At 41.4% G+C, this 24,094-nt stretch overlaps 1 protein-coding gene across 3 annotated transcripts in view; it reads right to left on the reverse strand.

Moving 5' to 3' along the window:
* SATB2 (SATB homeobox 2) overlaps positions 1-24,094 on the reverse strand; it is a 189,280-nt gene that overhangs the window by 163,814 nt on the left and 1,372 nt on the right. Inside the window, exons 1-2 of one of the 3 annotated variants that reach the window (XM_047722384.1) lie at positions 22,226-22,355; positions 20,762-20,989 (exon numbers count right to left, since the gene is read on the reverse strand). The exons of 1 other annotated variant lie outside the window; for it this stretch is intronic. In XM_047722384.1, the coding sequence (XP_047578340.1) occupies positions 20,762-20,930 (169 nt within the window). In that variant the 5' untranslated portion in view covers positions 20,931-20,989; positions 22,226-22,355. Of the gene's footprint in view, positions 1-20,761; positions 20,990-22,225; positions 22,356-24,094 lie in introns of those variants that run through there. One more of the 3 variants, XM_047722385.1, reaches the window with a different exon arrangement.

Consider the following 24,094-nt stretch of genomic DNA (forward strand, 5'->3'; position numbering starts at 1 on the left):
GGGAATTATCTCTTCTTGTGTTTTCAGAGAAAAGAAGTAAACTACTCTAAAAAATAAAGCAAATTAGTCTAGTTGAAAATCTGTTGAAATCTGTTGTCACTGAAATATTTCTCTGCTTTGTATCAAAGTGTGAAAAGCTAAAAAATGTTTAATTCGCCAAAGATTTTTTATAAACTGTTTTTTATTTTTAAAAAAGTCATACAGGCATTTAAATCTAAACATAGCCAAGGCATAAGAAGATCAAAGTTTCACCAACATACAAGTAACAAACATGGACTCTGCCCCATGTAATTCACACAAATTAGTATGTTATGGAATAAGATCTGTTCTGGGTCTTCTCTCTTCTTGCAAGAAAACCAAAAGTTATGAAGGACAAGTGGGCAAGCCGAGACAGGGGGGAGGTGGACAATCGGTTGGTTACTGCTGAAGACACTTCACAATAAAGGTAAGACCTCTGTGTAAATGACACGCGGGAGTTCTGCCTGTGAGACACAGACGACACAGGAGTTTCTGTAAAAGCCCCTCCCCTCTGCCTAGCCCCTAGAAGCCTCCTGACTCACTCTGATCTGGAAAGCAGAGGGTGGGAGCAGACACTCTGCAAACTACCAGGTCACAGATGTAGATTTTTGTTCTAAAGATAATACAATGGTGCAACTGGTTCCCACGTGCTAATTATTATTATTAAAGATAATAAGTATAGGGTGTAATTATTAAATATAATCATTATTAACAATAATAATACTCATTAAGAATTGTTATCATTAAGGATCACGGTAATTATTATTAAGCCAGCACAACAGTCTAACAGGTCACACCATACCATTCCCCGGGACAACTACCAACTCCGTGTTCACTCTTAAGAACAATAAGACAGCATTATTGTTTGTAGCAAATACACTATCTAAGGTATAGATTTATAGAAAATAGGAAATAAGGGCGGAACAGACTGATCATTTTAGACAAATAAGGGAATTTAGCCTGGCCCCATGATGCCTTATAAAATATTTTTTTTAGAATTGTGACGAATACTTGCCTATCAAATGCTTATTTATGCCCAATTTATTCCCAAATGTAGGTAAGACATGAAATGAATATATAAATTACAGTGCCTCCAAATTATCTTTGTGCTCATTCATTTATCCAATTTTTATTCCCTGAACACCTATTGTGTGTGAGGTAACCCCTGTGGCCGCAGAATACAAGTAGGAACAAGTCTGATGTGGCTCCTGTCCTCAATGCAATTGAAGGGGCTGTAAAATCTTCCCGAGCAAGCATAATGGCATTGTACAGGATCTATCCATCAGAGTCCTTCCCAGCAGGGAGCAGCCCCCATTTAGACCTTTTAACTTTTACATACTGGTATAGATCTTTGTCCAAGGAAGCAGGTTGATTTCTACTTTCAATGATTTCAGCGTATGCACACATAGGGCCATACAGTCAGTGGTGCCATAAGCTACTTCATCACTAATACCTATGTGTACATAAGTTTCAATGCTGAAAATCATGTGCAGTTCCTAATGTCAACATCTGAGTGTCACACATCTGGGAATCACAGATAAGACCTTTCAGCGAATCCAGCTACCCCCATAAGCTATCATGTATCCATTACTTAGGAACCATAAATCATTCTCAAGTCTATGATCAACTAAAAAAAACCTAAGACCCTATTAATTTTTGAAAATAATATTAACAGTTCATTCAGTGAGATATGAGATACAACATTAAAGCACAGGTGTCTATGCCATTCAGGAACTTATTTTTTGAAAGTGTCAGTTACCAAAATATTTCCTAAACATTTTAGTTCAGTGATTAAAAAAGCAATTGTTATCTGACATCAGAGCAATAACTTCTTCCAGTCAAAAAGCATCACCTATTTTGAAAATGAGAAAGAGAGAGAGAAAGAAAGGGAGAAAGAAAAGAGGGGAGCAGGGGAGGAGAGAAAAGGCCTTTGAGGTCATTTATAAAATAAAATATTAATCATAAATGTCTGACAACAGAATTTACTCTGAAAGCACATATATATGAGCATTTAAAAAATAAAGAGGTTATATAAAAAAGTACTTTTATAGGATTGTATAGATCTAAACAATTATGAAATTTGTACAATGAAACACAATTTTTACAAAAGAAGAGGAAAAATAGGTATGACTACTAGTGACAGCAGCAAGAGAAATGAAAAATGGTAAAACAATTCAGTTGGGGTCAAATATGAGGAAAAAGAAATTAAGGCATAGGTTTTAAAAACTTAAAAACAGCAAATCCCTGGGAAAGAAAACTAAATAAGGGTGAGTAGGTATAATAAGAAAAGACCTCCATTTGGTGCCCCCTCACTCTCTCTAGGCAAAAAGAGAGAAAAAAAGAAAAAAAGAAAGAGAGAGAGAGAGAGGGAGGGAGGGAGGGAAAAACGGAGAAGGAGGGAGAGAGAAAGGAAGGAAGGAAGGAAGGAAGAAGTGACAATGGCTGAAAAGAGGGGGAGAGTATTTGAAAGCAATTCAAAAAATAAACTAAGAATGAGAAGAATTAAAAGGCAGGTTCCAATAAAAGAATAACAATGTGAAACTGAAATGTATTTATAACAAAATTTAGAAATGATCAAAAAAAAAAGAAAAAAACTCTTATTCTAGCGCTGTATCTGGAACTTTTGGCATTATTTCTCTTTTATTGTAGCACAGACCCATTTCCATATGATCAAGTAGGGAACTTTGAACCCTTTGATTATAAGCCTCGCTAAGCTTTTTACAATTGTGGCATGTTAAGCAGGTAGTTTATCTAAAGGACAGGCACACAGTCCCAGCCATTGGCTAGGAATTAAGAGTTGTTCTGACAATTGGGACAAAAGAGAATTCTGTTGTCACAGGGACAAAGTAGGCAGAAGATTCCTTCCACTAGAAAAATGCATTCTCCCAACTGTCATTAGTTCCAATGCTCAAATTGTCATTTTCATTGTGACATTATTTCTGAAGAAGTGTGTGTGATGATAAAAGGTAACCTAATCTTCGCCACAGCGGCCATGGGAATAGAGACAAAGGGGAGATGGTCAAATGTGGTGGTGACTAGCTCTGCCACAGAAGGCAGGGAACTCTAGGATCAAATCCTGGCACTGTCATTCTTTGCCTATTGTAGTGACCTTGGGTAATTTATTTGACCTCTCTGAGGCTCAAATTCCTCCCAGGTAATATGCAAATAAAAATATCTACATCACAGAGTTGTCATGAGGATTAAAGCACCGTGAAATAGTTTTCTGGCCTCTCTCAAACAATGGAACCTGTTTTCCTTTTTTTCTTTTTTTTTCAAAATCAGTATTCATACCAGTAATTAGTGCTTTTAACACAAAATAAGAAACCAATCAATTTTTTCAGGGTCCATAATCAATGATCACGAAACTCACTAAAAAGCTTTTCTTCAGAATAAAAATGATACTCATAATCACTGAATTACTTAAGATGTTCAATGTGCCCCAAGCAAAAGGGTGAAAGCTTTAAAAACATTCTATACTCTAAAGCTGCTTGCCCTACACTACGATAGCTATTAGCCACATGTGGCAACTAAAACCTTGAAATGACTAGTGATGAATGGAGATGTGCTGTAAGTATAAAATACACACTCAATTTCAATGATTCAATACCAAAAACCAAATAAGTATAGCATAAATAATTTTTAAAAATCAGCTACAGGGAGAAATATTTTGGATGCCCTGAGTTAAATAAAATATATCATCAAAATCAATTTCACCTGTTTAACTTCTTTTATTTTTTTTTTAAGATTTTATTTATTTATTTGATAGAGATCACAAGTAGGCAGAGAGGCAGGCAGAGAGAGAGAGAGAGAGAGAGAGGAGGAAGCAGGCCTGTGGCTGATCCCAGGACCCTGGGATCATGACCCCAGCTGAAGGCAGAGGCTTTAACCCACTGAGCCACCCAGGTGCCCCTGTTTAACTTCTTTTAAATGAAGCTATTAGAAAATTTAAAACAGTCCACGTGTCTCCTATGATATTTCTAGGAGAGCTGCTCTAAGCAATCTGCCAGCACAGACATATACAATGGTTTTTCTGACACATGATAAAGTCATCACAAGCTGATAACTAAGACAATTGTGCAATTGTCTTGAGCATTTCTTGGATGCCCCTCAGTTATCTTTCCTCAATGTTCCAGATCTTAGGAGACCTGAGGACAGATGTGCTATTGGTTAAACTCCAAAATCTAACGCGACATCTCTGCATCACCAAGGGAAGTGTGGGCCATTGTTTTATTCCTAACTCTAATAATCCAACTTCTCTCATAAGGGAAAGGCTTCCTTCCCCTTCCCTTTATTTTAAAGAACAGCCTTCAGGAAATGCCCCAACACTGCCATCAAAGTGACCCGAGGAACAAGTATCCTGTAGTGCTCTGCAGAGCTCACCTCCACAATGAAAGTTGAAAGAAGGTCCAGTGGCCAGGGTCTGGAGGACAGGATTACACCGCTTTCCACAAAGCCACCCAAAACAAACCTGTCACTGGCATGGCACCTGCCAACACACCACACACCCTAGCATACACACGTACCTTTATCTTCCTCCCCACCGTTAGACGATGAGGGGGCAGCATTATTCCCATCCAACAACTGAGGAAACCAACCCTGGGAAAATAAGTAACATGCTCAAAAGAGGCACAAGGAGAACCCTTCAGGTTAGCCAACTCTAAAGCCCAGGCATGCTGCTTTCTTGGGGATGGAAAACTACACTTGAAAACCCACACCCACAAAAATTCAAAGGCTTGGCCTTCTAGTAAAGGCCCCTTCACTGCTCGTGAAGTCCAATGGGTGACATGCATCGCTTAAAAGTGAATTCCCCGGGGCGCCTGGGTGGCTCAGTGGGTTAAAGCCTCTGCCTTCGGCTCAGGTCATGATCCCAGGGTCCTGGGATCGAGCCCCGCATCGGGCTCTCTCCTCAGCGGGAAGCCTGCTTCTCCCTCTCTCTCTCTGCCTGCCTTTCTGCCTACTTGTGATTTCTGTCAAATAAATAAATAAAATCTTAAAAAAAAAAAAAAAGTGAATTCCCCTTTCGACGTGGGAGGCACTGAGCTAGGCACACAGGAGGAATCAGACAGGAATCTGCCCTTAGTCACTCACAGACAAAGGAAGGCTCGAATAATGAGTCATGCTCTAGTGGAGGTGAGTGGGCTCCAGCCTCTACCCAGGTCCCTTTGTCTCCTGGGTCCACCCTCCTTCCTGGACCTGCCCCGTGAATGACAGAAGCCAGTCTAAGGCGATAGGAGCCCAGCCTTTCTCCTCTCTTTCCAGGGGCTCCTGAAACAGTCTGTTTCCAGAAGCAGGGCAGCCACAGGGCCCACTCCCTTCCCTGAAGCTGACTGCGTATCTGGTTCTATCACCTGAGAAGGTCCCAGGGCTAATTGAAGATTACAAAGGCTTGAGGGCAGAGCCTCTCATATCTGCTCTTTGTATAAAACTCAACCTGGAGTAAAGAACCACACTTAGCAACCACCACAATCAATAAATCACAGAATCCTGAAACACTGAAACAAAATTCTACCGTGTAAACCGAGAGTGCATACAGGGTCTACCGGAGGACTGGGAGAGAACAGAGGGGCGGCAACTACCATTTCTTATTGCAGATTTATTAGAAGAACAAAACAATTTACTTGCTCTAAAACCTCATTCTCCCTCCCCTTCCCCTCTCCACCTCTAATCTCTCGATCACTCTCTCTCTCTCTCTCTCTCTCTCACACACACACACACACCCTGAGTCACATACAAGGAATAACTTCAATGTTAACCTTCAGGATTAGCTTCTAGACTCTTCCTCCCACCCTAAAACAATAAAGGCAAGTATCAAGATTGCAGTGAGAAACAAAAAGAAAGAATAGGGTGCCCCGACCTCCTTCTAGGGGTCCCAGGCAAAATTTCAAGATGGATCAAGTGTGTCTTTCTCACTCTCCTCTTTTCTGCCCCTGAGGTCCTCTCCCAGGCACCCAACCTCCTGAGCTAAGGTAACCAGAGGCTCCACATTCCACCATTCCACTCCAGCCTCCCATTCTCCCCAGGGGCTGAGCTCAAAAATTCCAAAGAGATTAATAGATAAAAAGATGCTACAGTTTACTGTTCGAATGGCTTAGCAGTCCTTTAATCTCCTTGGATATATTTTCATTGTAAAAGAAACTCATTGTATCCTATATTAACTTTGAATGGAAAGAATTTCGGGTAATGTGATTGAGAAAAAAAAAAAAAAGTTTCACCAGGCTTGGTGTGGCAGGGGAGCAAAAACATCTGGGGGCAAGGGACACTAGCACAGGTGCACTGGAGGTCCTCTAGGCTCCCGTAAACTGCTCCACTTTCCAAAGTTTCTCTCTGATCCTTGCTTGTGAACAAAGATTCTCTGAAGGATTCATTCATTTGTCTTTCTTTTGGCCTTCTTTTTTAACTCTTACTGAAGAAGCAAGAGCTGACAGAGGGGGGCAACCCCAACCCACATCATTCAGAAGAGGAGGAACACAGTTAATCCTGCAACGATGGAGAAGGGCAAAATTTGCCCTTAATAATAATGACTCCAAGAGCATATTAAGTCATATGTGCAGAAATTTTATTTCATGTTCATCCATGACCCAGTTATTTGTAACTCAAGTTTAGATCTCCAAATAAAGTTTCAACAATAATGCTCCTTGACACCTCTCTCCCTTTAGGGAAGTGTGGTAGGGAGGTAAGATTACCAAGAAATACTTTATTCTCAGAATCCTGTCTAGTAAAACCAGACACTACCTTGCAGCCCCTGAGGCAGATCTTAACTTTGGGAGATAAGAACAAAAATAGGCCAGGGGTGGGACAGCCGCCTGAACTCCGAGTCCTCTCTCACTTATCACCCTAAAGGCTCAAACTGCGCTTAAAGCGGTAGGGAGAGGAGTTGGGTTCTGGTCTTCCAGGCCTGTCCCCAGACTGAGAGATCACAATCCAACCTCAAGTCGGATCTGAAGCTGCAGGATAAACTCCGTGTCTTCAATACGCCTCATTTATAGAAATGTGGTAGCAGGATCAAGTTGGCCAGGCCGTTTGCAAAACAGGATTTTTCAGGCACACAGGAGGCACAGTGTGGCTACTTGTCTAAACAAAGAAGCCTGAGCTACACCTGGGAACCAGGCCATAGCAAGCCTGACCCGCGGAACTCGATTCCCTGATGTCGGGAATGTCCAGTGGGAGTGAATGAGAGGCCTGCCTTTTCCTTCTCCAACATGGGCTGGAATGAGAGAGTCTCTTCGCTCCCTCACTGCCCACCCCATCCCTGAGCCTGACCTACAGCGAGTCCAAAATAAATGTTGGTGCAGTTTAACAAAATGTTAATTCCAGCTAGACATTCATAACCACCATTAAGAGGTAATGTCAGCTCTGGGTTTTTCCCGTTACTTCCCCGCTGAACGTGTGACATGGTAGCCCACTGCACTGCATTCAGCATCAACACAAGAGAAGAGCTTTCTAAGAAACAATCCACACGAGTGAACTCAGGAGCTCACTCCATGCTCTCCAGGGGAAGTCCGCCAGACCGCAGGGCTGCATGGGACCTCTGTGGACAGACACTGTTGGTTTATTATCAGGAAGGCATCGCAGTCTATTGGTGGAGGACTCAAGTGGCTAGCAGCACTGTGCTCTGGGACCGGACATATCCTGGAACCCTGGGGGTCTGATCCACAGTCCCACAGAGCCGGCACTGAAGGGCCACAACATCTTTTCTAAATCAGACCAACAAAAATGTTTACTGACCCAAAAATTAAAAAAAAAAAAAAATTTTTTTTTAAGATTTTACTTATTTATTTGTCAGAGAGAGAGAGCACAAGCAGGGGGAGCAGCAGGGAGAGGCAGAGGGAGAAGCTGGCTCTCCACCGAGCAGAGAGCCCGATGCGGAACTCCATCCCAGGCCCCTGGGATCATGACCTGAGCAAAAGGCAGCCACTTAACCAACTGAGCCACCCAGGCGTCCCCCCACTCGAAAAAAATTTGGAGTAGAATATGTAAGTTTGATGATCACAGAGGAGTTCAAACATGAAGTATCCCTTAGTTCAAACTAAATTTTTGAGGTTCTTTTCACAGTGGGTTATGAATGCATTTATGGAGTCTTGAGACTCAATGGCTTGTTAAAATAACTATACCATAATTCATTAATGCTAAGACTTCTTCTGCCTGTCATAATGTAAAATATTATTTTAGAGGCCTCTGAGAAGATAACTTTTCAGGTAGTGTTTAAGTGAGATGTAGGTGGTGCTGCCCTCATTCTTACTATCCTCTCTGGAAAATCTATTTGCAGCTTAGAGTCCCAAAAGTCAGAAATAGAGTCAATAAAAACTATCTTTTTACCAACATTTGCTTTATCATCTCCAGTTTTGAGATTTGCCTAAATGTTATTCTATCTAATTTAACAATTAAAATAAAAAAATCCTTGATTGATTTCTCCAGTGTAGTGTTAAGGAAAGGTTAACTGTACTGAAGTTCACTAGCAAGAAATTAATAAAGGAATCAAGCACTCGGCTCTCAATAAGACAAGACTACCCAGATCTCTAGTGGGAATATTTCATAGCACAAGCATGTTTTCTTTGGGGAGTTTAACTCACCAAAATTATTAAAAATTGAGATCAAACACTGGTGCAAAGCCCCAAAGGAAATCATACTAGACTGGAGAGATTTTTATCAAATAAAAACCTGAAAAGGTGAAGTTTTTATAGTAAAAAATAAAAGGTTTTCTCCTTACAAGAGGAAATCCTACTCTCTATGTTTAGGGATAAAACAGCAAAACATGTAGGGATGTCTAATAGCTGTATAAAAATCATCACTGTGAAGTGAATGCAGATTTCACAAAGCCGAGTTTAGATAAGCAGCTGTCACCACTATAAGCCACTCTCGTTGTGGTACCCAAAAATGCCTCCCCCCCGTAGGTAATAGCAAGCAAGCCCTTGAAGGGGCTGACACTAGAAGAAAAAGGAAAGAATAAGGAGAGAGCAAGAAAGTCAAAATCATAGTGTGTATTCTGCAGTTCCCTAAGGGTACACCAGGATCTCTGGATTGCAATACGTAGGATATTATTATTGTGACTGAGACGAGGTTAATAAAACCCAGCATACAGACTGGGGAAACTCAGGTCCCCACTGGTGGAATACTTCCCAGAAAAGATATTTTAAGTATATGTGTACCTGTGAAATTTACAGCAATTACTTAAAATAAGAAAAAGAGAACAGAGAAAACTCATTATTATTTTTTCACTTTATGATTCTTTAGACATCCCCTTTGTAATGTATGTAATTTCCAAGAGAATGTTAAATTTAATATTTAGAAAAACCTAAAGAGATCACTTAAGCTACAGCACATAAATCCACTGAAAATCTTATTTTCATCCTTAATGCTATCCAAAGGATACCATCCAGCCATAGGAGGAATGTTATTCCCCTTTTAACTATCTTTGAAAATTGTCACCAAAGCCTAAAGTGATTTATTTGTTTCCGGGGGGGGGGGGGGGGGGGGGGGAGGGGGGAGAAGGATGAAAAATGTTCATCAGGAAGATAATACAAGTTTCTACCTTCATTAAAGCAAAAGACCCTGGAAGAATACCGCACCTTTTTAAATCTGGGGTAATCTCAGATATGAAACAACTCAATCTCCAAGATTCCACCTCTAGATTCCCTGGATTCCGGATTTCTTTAACTCTCAAATTAACTTCTGAGCCCCCAAATCAAGCATATTGATGTAGTTTCACCCCCAAAGGGCCAGTTTCAAAACAGATCTAATCTCACCCGCTCAACACAAAATAACAGAAAAGACAAGACTAAGACTCTTTCTCAAACTCCGCATTCAATGAGAAAGGGTTCCTTTTGGGGTGAACTGAGGTTCAGATGTGTGGGTGATCTCCAGTGTGACCGCGGTGCCTTGCCCGTCACGGAGAAAGTGGCCCCTTCCTCTTCTCGCCATCGCTGTCTGCATCTCTGCCAAGATGATGGAAGAAACTATACCTCACAGTTTTCGTGCACATAAATGCATCTATTTTGTTAAGAGAAGTAGGACTGACAAAGGGATATATTTTCAAAGAGGGAGCCTGTGTTTATTACATATCTGAGAGGCCGACGGCAAGAAAGACGTGGTGAGTTGTATCAAAGAGAGAAGAGAGCTGCACCTCCGAGGTTTTCCTCGGGTAAAGAGAACTGTCTCCCTCAAACTTGCTTTCAAGCTATACATCAATCTTCAATATAATTATGTTTGACAGAATATAAGCTCTTGGCAGTTAACGTGTTTACAATAAATGTTTAGTTTGGGTACATGGACTGTATTTCAGTTTTATAAATATCAAACACAAACCTACAACAGTCCCATTATGGGGCTGAGAATTATTCTGCTATAAATCTTTTTATTGGGGGGCCAAGGGAATTACTTTGCAGCTTGTTTTCTACTAACCACTCGGAACAGTGAGAAAAGAGGTACATTTATACCCTGACCTTGTGCTAATTGGAATTCTATACATTTCCATGGGAGAGCTTACAGTATCAATCCTGAACACGCAGGTCGCCTCCCTCCCACCCACGGTTTTGCCATGGTGGCAAAAAAAAATACACGTGCAACAATGGTTATTACCAAAGTCATGGCATTTTCGCACGGCTCTCATTCTCAAAGTCTCCTGGGAGCTAATGGCCATTTGTGACAGCAATGGCAGGCCTCCAATGGTACGTTCTAGTTTTGGGGGGTTTATAAGTTAGGTATAAAAATGTGCTTAAGGCTCAAACTTACTATATGAACGCGCCTGTAAATAGAGTGAGTCTTGCTGAATGTTACCTGGAGATGCATTTGAAAAGGGGGAAAGAAAGGGGGGGGGTCACCTTAGTTACTCTTGTAAAGTACCTTTACTTGGGTCTTAAATGTGTATGTATAACTTACTTTGAGAGAATAATATGCTCTTCTTATACCCCCTCAATAATAAAGCGTGTTAAGTCTAATACTACACCTGCCACCCCTATAGCACAAAATCTTGTCTGAACAGAGACTGAGAAGCTGAACACTGCACAAAGCCTCATGAGTACCCTGGCCTAGCTCCACTCTGCTCCTTGAGCACTTTTCTCCCCGTATGCACCCTCACTAGTGTTTGGAATGCCTTCTGGTTTTCAGAGGATGACAATTCGCCAGTGCAGGGCTGGTTTCCTCACTTGTTTTTAATTTCACAATTATCTTGTAATCACATATCTGCATAATATTTCAACTCCAACATAGTATTAACATACAGAAAAGATCATTCTTAATTTTCCAAAATACTTCTGGGGTACTGTCACTTTATTATTTAAATAATAAATCCCAACTTCCTTCCCTCTGATCAAGGTTATAATTTCAGGTGATGTAAAATAATTTTTTTATCTCTCACCTTCTAATAAAGAAGATAAGAAATTGATTTGTAAGTCTCGTGGGTCATCAAATTTGATTTTATTTAAAATTTTACCACATGAATTTCATACATGAGAGAGAGAAGAAAAATATTTTCATTGCATTATCAGCCTCACAGGTCTTGTTAATATCAAAAGCACCAGTTTACAACGTGAACTAATGGAAAATTGTTAAATTCACCTAAAATAATCAATCCTTTTTTTCCCCTCTTAATTTAAATAAGCCCCTTTAAGACCCTGACTATTTAACTGCTATTTACTTGGGGAAGGGGAGACATGGAGAAGGTGACTGCATGAAAAGAAAAAAAAAAAAAAAAAAAAAACACTTTTTTTAATTGTACAACAAAAATTCCCTCCAAGGCAAAACAACATTATGCCAAGTTCCACCCAGAATTAATGTTTAGGTTTAAATTATAAAGTCCAGAAAAAAACAGAACCACTAATAGACCCTTAAAGCTCGTGGCATTCGTCACTGCTGTTAGGTTATGTAAATGTTAAAACTGAAAACCCTTTGCTGACAAAAGTATTTTAATGAAGGTGCTATTAAGTAGACTCTCTGCACTTATTTTTAAAAAAAAAAGGCTTTTGAGCTGTTTGATATAAATTCCATTCTAACGGGGATTATCCTTGGGACAGTTCTGGGATTATGAGGCCTCGGCCAGTAAGCGTCGACTACCTATCTTTTTCCTTTCGCTTTACCATTCTCAGAAAGATTTTTAAATATTGAACCCAAGAAAATTCTTAGCTACAGATCAAAGAAATATTGTTCTCTAACTCTGTCAACAGAGTCGAACTTTGGGCTCCAAATGTTCCGATGGCCAACGTTATTTGTGGCTTCGTATCCCCACAACAGGCAGGCATTAACGCCACTGGCTGGCTAGCTCCACTGTCATCAAAGTGGCCAGGAGCTCACAGTTTCTATGGACAGAGTAAGAAATATAGCCCAGAGTGAAAGAAAACTAGTCACTGATTTTGGCCGCTGCTGGCCGGCTCACTCCAAGTTGCTGAAAGCTCCACTCCTGGGGAATGAGTTCTGGAGGCTCCGCAGTGGAAAGGATTATGGATTTAATAATGGCTCCAGTGGCTTCCAAGGGAGGCCAGAGCCTATGCATCCCAAGTGACAGTCTCTGTGACCTGAGGGACTGTCAGTGAGGAGCACACATGGAAACTCCCCCAACCCCATGTGTGCAGAAAAGAAATAAGGGTGCTCATGATTTACCTTCAACTTTCTCTCCCCGCTTCAGCCTGGTTATGACTTCAGAGAAGACAGAACAGCAGGCCCAGGGATCACACCTAACCTTTCCTCGGGAGAGTTTATAGTAAGAGAAATATGTGTTACTTTTGTCTTGCATTTACACAGGTTTAAAAAAAAAAAAAAGAGGTATTTATACCTCAGGTAGAATTTTAGAAAATTTGATTTCCTTTCTCAAACATCATAGGAAGACAAAATCAATGAGCACTTTTAATTTTCTCCTGAGCAACCACCTCCCAGGGGTTCCTCTCCCAACTTCCCAGGGAGGATCAAGAACCAAATGGTCTCTCCCCCAAAACAGATTTTAGCTAATAAACACAACAAAGTAAGCGAAAAGCATTTCAGTTATTCTGCATCCTCTCCAAGACTAAAAATGTGTACATTGTGTGACAGGTCCACCTCATTTTTCTTAATGATGTTTTTATTATTCTTTCACTCAATTAAAGCAGAAATGGATATTGCATCTTCTGACTGTATAATTGTTATTGTAATCTGTTTTCGATCACTGCTTGGGAAATAGGTCCAAAACAACATAAACTCTCCACTGCCTCAGAAGGCAAGTCATTTTCTTTTACTACGACACTTAAAGAGACATTTATCATGCTGCTCTGTTAGCATCTTTGGATTATGATAAAAGAAGTTCTTGTTCTGTTAACCAAAAAAATATAATATTTTGAAAACACTGCCATTTAAGGAGTTTTGATAGGAATGCTTTTTCCTAATAAGCTACGAATTTTGCCTTTCCTCATACATACAAATAACTGGAACAAATGCAATAAAAATATGTGATTTTAATATGGGGAATAATCAAGAAATTTGAAAATCAATCATATTCATTTATAAAAGAACTGATACACTTGCTTTCTAACCAAATACAAAAACAAGTTAAAAAAAACTCTTTTGAAGAAAGAAAAAGATATCTCTTTTGTGAAATGTGCTGCTGGGCACATTTCAGTAACTGTGCCACCATCAGTGGGCACCAGTTACTGTGGTACGAAATGCCTACTTTTTTTAAGTGGTAGCTTGCAGTGTTTCCCCTGAACTTTTTAATCTCTGTTGTTACGTTAAATGCTATCACTTAATAACCCTCTGTGCTAAGACAGAACTCCAGTCCAATGCTAAGACAACTAGTTAAGGAAAGAGCCAAATTTTCCTTATACCGTGAGCAACTAAAATGGAAATCTACTTCCCCCAGAGTTTTCCTAATGTGTCATAACCACAAATAAAGAACATTCTTACTACAATACGGCTGCCATAATTTGCTGATAACTTTATTGCAAGGTTCAAATTCTTAAAATTTCTATTAAAACTCTTTTTTTTCATTTTAAGCATTTGCCAAACTAGTAACTACAATATTCACTAGTTTATTTTTAAAGTTTTAAAGGTACATACATCAATGAAAAATGGAAAAAATACATCCCATAAACCCCACTGCCATAATTATATATCTAAGGCACATTTATTCTATATTAGGTTCTCAAAAAATCTATAATAAGTAAAATTTTGCAAATGAGAAGAAAAGATACAAGTTGTAGAAGCCCATTTCTGATGTAGTCTTTCACTTCTTTATACTGATTTTGCCACAATTTTAAAATCACTTGCTACTAAACAGCAAAACAATCCTGCTAATTGAAAACAAAAAAATTACACAGATAGAGTTCCTTGCTTTGGAAAACTCCAGCATGGAACATTTTTACATAAACACTGCGTAGTGTGAGGTGCTCATAGGGCTTATTTCATGTAAAAGAAGAAAATAAATGTTTGGCTGATCACTGTCAATAAGGGAACCAATGTGACTTCAGAAAATGGAAAAGAACACACTCTAGAGGCTACGTCCGTGCTTTTTTGGAAATCTGTAAGTACTCAACTGGCTTTTGTTTTAACTCATACCTCAATTCCACTCAGGGCCGTCTACTTGGACTTTGAAATATCTATCACATTACCCGTAAGTAGTAGGATGATGAATCCTTTGTATATAAAAATCCATTTTTAACACATAGACATTTTCAAACCTCTATCGCACTTTAAAATAAAAGGAATTCACAACTCTCTTTACTGGCACCCTAAATTAATGCTGGACAGCAGTGGTGATTGGGAGTGAGAAAGGCCCCATATAATCAAAGTCAGCAGAGAGAAATCACTCATTTTAAAATCACTATAAAGAAAAGAATGGAAGCTAAAAGGCAAACTCTCTTCATTTTTTGAGCTAAGCATAAAGGTCTTCTACTTGAAACTATTTTCACTTCTTTCTTTCTTTCTTTCTTTCTTTCTTTCTTTCTTTCCTTCCTTCCTTCCTTCCTTCCTTCTTCTTTCTTTCTTCCAAAATAATGAGTTAAAATGTATGGGTTAGATCCAATATTTCACTGCTGTTCTTATTCTTGGGGGTGGGGGGGACAGTACTGCCAAAGCTTCTGAAAAGAGTTTGGGCTGCTAATTTTCCGTTCACAAAATCTAAATTCCCCTTATGCATCTCACAACTCATGAAATAATATGAAACAGTATTATATCACTGCAAATTGAGACATTTTTATCAAAATAAAGAGCGATGATGCCAACATTTCATTTGTCATTTCCCACTTGTCACTTTTCACTGACAAACTGTTACACATACAACTTTTGTCAAATGCTCCATCTTTAAATATGTTCCAAAATGCCATTGTACCTCAGCATTCATATAAGGATGATAACAAAAAGTACTGCTACCACACCTTAGTTACATAGGTTTTTTTAAAAAGCCTACTTATTAGATAAGAGAATATAAAGACTTTTTATTAATTTACAGGCTATGTAGGATAAAGTTTGGCTTTCTGAAATAAGACAAATTATGAACATATTTATGCACCTAATGTGAGATTATTAATTATAAGAAACTTTTTTAATGGTGAAGAAATGGATCATTTTTATCTCAGCAGAAACCTAAACACTCTAAAAAGACCTAAAAAAAATCATACAATTTGGAATTCATCTAGCCCTGTTAATGTCTTTTTTATATATGCATAGAGTCTCTACACTGAATTCTCTTTAAAAAAAATAAAGGTTTTAAACTATTGAAGTAGAACCACCGAACTTGACAGCTTATCAGATATACCAATAATTACCCTGTCTTGCCTAGAATAAAACTGACTTCCATACTCTTAAAATAACTCGAATTCATATCCCTACATCTTTAAAAAATGACAATAAGTCTGTTTATATATACGTAAATATAATAAGATATATATACAACATATCTAAGATATACAGACTGATTGTACTAGTCACAACCCCCTGGGAAAGGATTATATTGCTTATTTTCTACAGGGGTTAAAAAACAGATGCCTGAAGGGACATCTATGTATTCCAACACACATACACACACATTTCACTGCAGATGATCTTGAATATATAATGGTCAGTGGGTTTCTGTTGATGGAACACAAGGCTTCCAAAATTACTTGAAACATCAAATTATGCTCAGGACGTTGAGGGGCGGATACCCTATGTTCTGTTTAATGTGTATGTTCCATTGCATATATATTTTTTTTAACCAAGTATATCTTTATTTTAATAACAGGCCAAGGACTAAAAAACACTTTAGAGAAGGGCTATTTTTCTACCTCAGCAAAACTACAGAGGACATGCTAGATTGTTGGATGACCCCAAAGCCTAAGTTCATTCTATTTAAAAGATCTTAAACCCTTAAAAGAAAGAAAGAATGTAAAAGAGAAACACAAACTTTTCTCTTTTGAAATAATAACATTGAGTCCTCCCTATAAGTATGGTGGGGTTCATCCTTGGCTAAAATGAATTTAATGAGTTTTTGTCATTTTACCCAGGTTGACAATATGTTTCTAAATTTCCAAGCATTTTATACATTTTAATATGTCAATATGATTACTCTTTCATATCTGCACTCCTTTCAAAAAGTAAAATGTCTCCCTACAACTGCTAATATGGTGACTGCACCTGACCTGAACTGCATTTCTTTTAATCTAAAAGGAAATGTTCCACATGTAGACAATTAAACTAACTGTTGTTGTAGACAATGTTCAGCTCTAAATGAGGCCCTGCCCAACAATCGTGATCACATTTGCTTCCCTATTTGAATACATCAGTGTGTATTGCATAATGATTTTTTCCCCCTTCTAACAAGACAGTTATGTTCTTCAAAGGGCTGCCTATTAGCAAGAAGAATAGGCCTACTTTGGGTCAACTAGTTTATAAGATAACTTTAACAGGCAATTTCTCAACAAAATTGAATCATTATTTTAAAAACAAATTCTTAAAAAAAAAAAGAAAAAAGCAAACTTTTTTCAAAAACAGCAAATATCCCTAAAAGATATTCCCAGTTTTCAAACATTTTCTCCTAAAATATAGAACATTTAACACCAAAAAAATTATCAAAATTCATAGGAAAATGAAAAATATCAAAAAGATTTCTGATGTTTAATGCCTCCCATCAGCAAATACACCATCTGGTATACTCAAGCGCTGTTCATTCAGTTTAAATAAAGCTGTCTGAAAGTTCTTCTTTAAGCCAAACATTTAAAAATGAAAATGCTTGTGTTAACAATGAATGAAGCACAATAATTTATTGCTGTTAAAGCACAACTGGCCAGAGCCTTTCAGCAGTCCAGGAGGAAAGCAGAATGCCTTGCTTCCTCTGGAAACTTGACTGGCATTACTTTCATTTTAGGGTGTACGTTTTGTGGCTGAAGCATCACACACAGCAGAACATTTTAGGTACTTCTGTTAATGGTGGTAAAAGGGATCATCTGATTCTTATTTTCGTCATCCTTAATAATCTTCTCTTTTTCTAAATCTTCAAATAGATCTGTAAGTTTTAATCAACAATTTCACAAATATAAATTTCCCCACCATTAATCATCCTTTCTCAAAATCCTTATGGAGTGAATTACTAGCTGAGAGGGGACGCCAATTCTAGTAAGTGAATGTTACCCAGCAGGGATATAAAGCTGTCAACACCACGGTGCTCTTGCTTGCTCTAAACTCTCTCCCAGCCTTCATATGTTTTTTAAAGAGATATTAGCCTTTTTTTTTTTTCCTGGGGACCTTCTATAAAAGCTGACTGTCATACACATCTGAGCACTTATTTTATTACACACATGCTTTAAAACACACTACTTAGATAAGAACAAAAACATCCGAGAAAAGTGTTGTAAAGACAAAGCAAAACTGATCTACTTTCTAATTGTTTTCTAAAGCTAACCACATTATAAACAACACACTAACTTTTAAGTCCCCTATTAAAACGCAACCTTGAAGACTGTGATAGTGTATCTACCATCTCAACTAGTTAAATCCAGACACTAAAACAATTTCTTTTTTTCTTAACAAACACATTCTCATCAAAACATACCAAACTGTCTCTCTAAAATGTGAGATAATGGAACAGAATTTACTATTGCAAACCAATGTATTTAGAAACATTTATTCACCTCACTGCTTATCAAAAATAGTAAGATAAATTGCCATGTTATTGGGCAACCAATTAACTTAATGATCTCCCCTATTTTTAGGGGGAAAGCTTTTAAGAAAAAGCATCACTAAAGATTAACGAATACACCCTCCCAAATTTCGAGCTCTATTTTTAAAACATAAATTATTATAACCATCTTTACAACACTGACAAGATTATAATATATCTGAAAATGGCAATAAATGATAGTTATAAATGTTTTGTAGTTGTCTATGCTTATTATATTGCTTTATAAAGAAAACTTAAAGAAAGAAAGGAGGGGAGAGAAATATAATCTATTTTATATTTACTCTATGTTCCATAAAGATCTTTCAATTACAAAGAACTGCTAACTAGAATTGTATTTTAAACATTCTTTTAAAATTTAAAAAGTGTATTTTGTAAAAGGCTTTGCTTTTCTCTAATCTATACACATTATTAAAAGTTATAAAGAAATGGAATTATTTCCATCTCAAGGTACATTAGGAAACTATATAAACTTAAACCCCAAAACCAATATTAACATTCAATGAAAAACTTTACACTATCAAAATATTATGTTCTAAGTTGTTATAAAGTTTTCTAAATTAAAATCATTCCAAATAATCTATTGTGCTATATAGACCAAAATCCTCCTTTAAAAAATATTTTAAAACCCACCACATGTAAACTCTTTTAACCACTTTATTATTAAGTATTATACATAGTACTTATTGAGACAAACTAATGACATCTATCTTCAGTTTGGAAAGCAACTAATAAGACCTTTGATATTACTAAATTAAAGTTCAGAAAAAATGACTAAAGCAGCTTGTTGAAACAAACCCATTATTCTTCCTGAAGACTTAATTTTGCTTTATATCAAATTTATAATAAGTGGTCAAATGTAAATCATAGTCTCAGAAAATAAGAAACGCAACCACTATTTTACGGAAAAGGTATCCCTGGTCAACGAATTGATATGCTATAGGGAAAAAACAAAAAAAAAAACAGTTGTTTTAGGAAATCACAGTTGTTAACAATTACGTTCTGAAATGTAATTTAGTGGATTTTAGTAGGTCTTCAGAAAGAAACCAAAATTTCAAGTCCAAGTTTTTTTCTATGCGCATAAGGCCACTTGGAGAACACATCTCCTCCAAAGATTTCCCAGTTTTTCAATCAAATAGTATCAGCGCTTATACCACCTTACACTTGCTTCTATCATATTTGTTATATATTTCTCTTTCATATATGCAGACACTTAAAGATGTTACAAGAAGTCTGAAGTTATTGTTCTGCTGTCAAGATAACACATAATACCACTTTTAGAAAGTGGGTTGCACTACCAAGTTTTCTTTTGCTTCATTAAAGTCTATCTTTAAGTCCGTAATATCTTAAAAGATATGTAAGCCACAATGTATAGCCAAATAATTTTTTAAGGCTTTAAAAATTGTGAGAATGAGTATTTCTGGAGGGAGAGGAGTAAGATAAGGAACTAAGGCAAACCATTCTGAATGTCGACCATGAAGAAATAATAATAGCAGACCCAGTAAAAATAGAAACATGTTATTTTATAAAACGTCTGTTTTAACTCTTTAAAAGGGCACAGACATTTAGACTTAAGTCTGTACTTTGAAATACATACTATGGCTATTTAGAACATGGGGTTGGAGCTTATCATTAAGTTTTGCCATGGTTTTGCATCATTTCAGGCAGGCCAATATAAAGAATTACGTTAAATTAGCTACTGCTGAAAATATTAGGGGGAAAAAAAAAAACCTCTAAAAGTAAAAAAAGATTTAAACTAATGATTGATCTCAAACACAAAAAACTGCATGCCATGTCGAATTGTGCATTTTATATGTAGAAAACAACCAAGCAAATGGCATAAGCCTCAAAATATTTTAATAATGTTTACAATATGTATCTTTATTTTGTAAAATTTTTTCCCTAATCACTTCAAAAGGAAGTGGTGTTTAAATAGTAAAATCTACAAAAGCTTTTCTTTAAATAATATTAAATTCTTGGGAAGGTAAACCAGCATGTAGCCATTAAGACCACTTTGCTATTTTTACCTGTTGTGCTATGACACACATGTAACAAAGTTACAAACGCATATGACTTTAAAATTCATAGAAAACGGTGACCTTAAAACCTCTAAGGGCCTGACAGATTCATAATGATTCCTTATTTCCCACTTGCAATGTGGCAGGAAATATTCCCAGTTGTTACTAATCTATCTCGAAGCACTGTCCTAACGACAAAGTAACGCCAACACTCTTGCTCCCGTGCTTTAGAAACTAGTCCACAAAAGCGATCGCACCTAAACTTCATCTCTACAACAGACACTCTGAGGCAAAGCAAAAGAGTTAAATCACTAAAAAGCTCTCTAGGAAAATCTAGAAACAGTTAGCTGGCTGTGACATAAACCTGCCAACACCTCAGCACACAGTGGCAAAGTGCCCAAAAAATGCCACCCTCTGGGTAAACCACTTTCTTGTTTTAACTCTAGATGAAGCTACCAGTTGCAGATGAGAGGCGACGGGGGCATTATTTGGCAACCTGGAATTCACTTCCTGTAATCCTACACCGCGACAGCGCCTAATCAACCTGAACCCTGACACCCGGGCCATTATCGCCGGGCCGCGGGGCTGCGCGCGCCTCCCCGCTCCGGGCTGTTACCTCCCACGGCCTTGGCCACGGCGCCGTTGGGCCTCCCGCGGGCTCCCATGGGGCTGCCGTTCTGCTCCAGCCGGGCCACCTTCACCGGGGGAGGCCCCTTGACGTCGGGGCTGCCGCTCCGCCGGTCGGGGCTGTCCCGCAGACACGGGCTCTCGCTCCGCCGCTCCATGCTGCTCCGACTCGGAGACAAAGTTCCCACCGGCAGGTCGCAATAAAACGCGCAGGGACCTAGGGAGGGGGCGGGGGGTAGGGAAGGGGGAGGGAGAAAAAAGAGGGAAAACCGCTCACACACGTGATAGACGTTCAGGCCAGTGGCAGAGCGCTGCACCACAGCCACACAAACTTCCTCCCACGCTGCCTGAGGGGCCCGAGCCGGGAAGCGGGTCCCCACCTTACACTGGGCGGCCCCAAGGAAGCTCGAGGAGCTGCGACACTGCCCAGTCCTTCTCCAGGAGTCAGCACTCGGCGACGGCCAGCAGGCCAGCGCCCAGGGGCGCCCAGAAGTGGCCCATTCATTGGGACAGGGTTGGCATAAGCCGACCTCGGAGGAGACAGCCTCGCCGTGTGGGGGTCAGGGTTGCGGAAGAAGTGAACTTCATAAAAAGACATGTCACCCACTCGAGGAGGGAGTGGGGATGTACCCAAGTCCGTGAGAAACCGAATTAACCACATGAGGAATGTACTGTATTGAATGGCGGGGCAGGAGCCAAAGGCCTGGCGTAAGGACTCCTTGAATCCCCGCTTTTACCTCTACCGAGCAAGTCTTGAGACACAAACACACTTTGCACAAAACCAACCCCAATTCCGCACTAATGAGCGTCCAAAAACGTTTCGAGGTATTCACCAGAATACTCTCCGTAATCACCTTCGCCGCAATGGCGGGGGCTACAATCGTTATTATTTTGAAACGTCCTCCTGTTCTTCCGATCTTAAGTGATTTTTAAAAAGCTCTTCAGCATAAAACAGAAGCAAAAAGCATTTAAATTATTAAGTCAAGGAGCAGCCGATGAACCCCAATTTAAAAATTTCTCCAAAAAGTTTTCCTCTGGGTCTCTTGGCTGGCAGCGCGCTCCTCCAGGAACCCGCGGGTCTCGGCACCCCTGGATTTTTGGGGGGCGGCGGAAGAGGAGGAAACACCTGATGAGACGGCACTCGCATTGCCACTGCCATCCCCGAGAAGCAGGAACCCTGCACTGCAAAGTGCGCTAGGAATCCTCGAGGGCGCTCTCGCCAGGAGAGGAGCCGCGTGTCGAGGAGACGAGGTGGGGGTGGCAGAGGGGAGGTGAGAGGAGAGACGCGAGAGGTGCACGGACCGAGCGGGAGGGCTGCGGCCGAAAATTCCGCCCGCGCTCCCTCGGCCGCGCTGTCCGAGAGGGCGAGAGCTGCCGGGAGGGAACTTAGCCGGACCCGGGGCTTCCCCCGAACTCCCGAGCTTGGCGTGGAGTCCTCGCCCTGCGTACTTACTGCTCACGGTCTGTCTGTAACTTGGCTGGCTGAGGCTCTGTCCATGGAGCAAAAGTAGAGAATCCAGGGTGGAAAGTTTCTGGTGCTTTGCCTTGCGGTGTTCTCCTAGTCCTTCTTTCCTCTTTACTCCTTCCCCTTTTCCTCTTTCCCAGGTCCTAACGTTTAAGGTCCTGGGTCAGGATGTCTTCTAGTGCAGAGATGGTTGTTATGATGATGATGATGGGGGGGGGGGGGGTAGGGGGGGGAGGAGGAGGAGAGGGAAAGGAGGGTTCCTCCAAAGGGGCACCCGAGCGAGCGGGGGAGGAGACGGCGGAGGAGGGGAAAAGAGAGAAGGAGACTGAAAAAGCCTTTTCACACCTTCGGGAAGGAGGACCCGTTCTGGAGAGAAAGGGCTGAGGACTGGGAGGAGGCGGAGGCGGACGGTGCTGCCGCTTCGCGGGTCTGCTAGTTCGCGAGGAGGCGCGGCCGGAGCCTTAGGGCCGGTGTCACCGAGAGCCGAGAAGGCGCAGGGACCGAGACCGCGCGCGGGAGGAAACGCGGCGGCTGCCCAAGCTGTCACCTCCAGCCTCTCACTCTCGGCCGCCGCCCGCCAGCAGCCGGAGCCGGACTCACTGACAAGCCGCAGAGAGAGATACACTGAGAGGGAGATGATTATTAGTTGCGTTGAGTCATCAGGCAAAGTGAGTCCTTTTGTGGGTTGTCCTCGGTTTCCGATTTCTCCCCCTCCCCCTTTCCGTCCCAGATCTAGCGCCTTCAAAATAATAATTTGGGGTGGGGGTAGGGGAAGTCTCTGGGTTATTTCGGGATGGGGGTTGGGGGGGAAAGATCTAAACCCAAGCCAGACTGGTCCACCGCAATGAAGGAGGAGAGTGGGGGGCGGGGAGGAGGGCTGGGGAGGTGCGGGGGGAGGGGGGCCCCGCCTGGCAGGAAATTAAACATCAATCAATCAATCGCTGTGAGCCCGGCGACCCAAACAGCGGCGGGGCTGAGGAGGAGGCAGAGGGACTGGCGAGGGGCGGGTGGGAGGCAGGGAGGAGGGCGGAGGAGGTAGGGGAGAGTCGGCTGTAGCAGAGCGGTGTGGCGAGGACCGCGCGCGTGGGGCGGCAGAGAACCGATGGCAGAGAAGCGAGTGCCGCGCGAGGCGGTGGCCGAGGCCGGCGGGTGGGTGCGCCCGGGTGCAGGCGGGCGCCGGGGCTCGAGTCCGGTCCTCCTCCTCGCGGCGGGTCCTGGGCGCGGCCGCCTCGCCCAGCTCCGAGGCGCACTCGTCCCGGCGCGGAGGCGGCGGCGACAAGGCAGGCGCTGGTTGCCTCGTTTCCCGGCGGAGGCGCAGACCGACGCGCAGTCGGCGACCGCGGATGCCTCGGCTCCGGGTTCTGCTAACTGCGCGGAGTACTTTCGACTTGGAGATAGGAGGGCTATCGCCTCCCCCCACCCACCGCCTCCGCCCACCACCCACCGCCTCCGCCCCTGCGAGCAACTTTCCCGTTGCCTCTGAGCTCCCCCTTCGCGCGGAGCCGGCCGTCCGGGCCCGCCGCGCCGCAGGACGCGCGGCGAAGGCCGCTTCTCCCTCAGAGCCGGCGCGGCGGTGGGTCCAGAACAATAGCCCGGGTGTCCTGAGTGGCAGGAGTACCGGCACGGCCCGCCGGGCTGCGGGTGGACAGGAGAGGGGGCTGCGTGGGGGCGCAGGGCGGGGGGCATCCCTGGATGACGTCCCTGGAGCGCTCGCGGCGCCGGCGACATCTCGAGCAGCTCAGCCCGGGCCGCCTGGAGGCCGTGACGCGGAGGCTGTGAGGGCGGTGGGGCTGCCTGTCCTCCAGCTGCGGGTCGTGGACTCCTGGGACCCAGGCGGCTCAGGCACTAGGCTTCGAG

This window comes from Lutra lutra, chromosome 3 (genome assembly GCF_902655055.1).
Source record: "Lutra lutra chromosome 3, mLutLut1.2, whole genome shotgun sequence".
NCBI classification, from domain to species: Eukaryota; Metazoa; Chordata; class Mammalia; order Carnivora; family Mustelidae; genus Lutra; species Lutra lutra.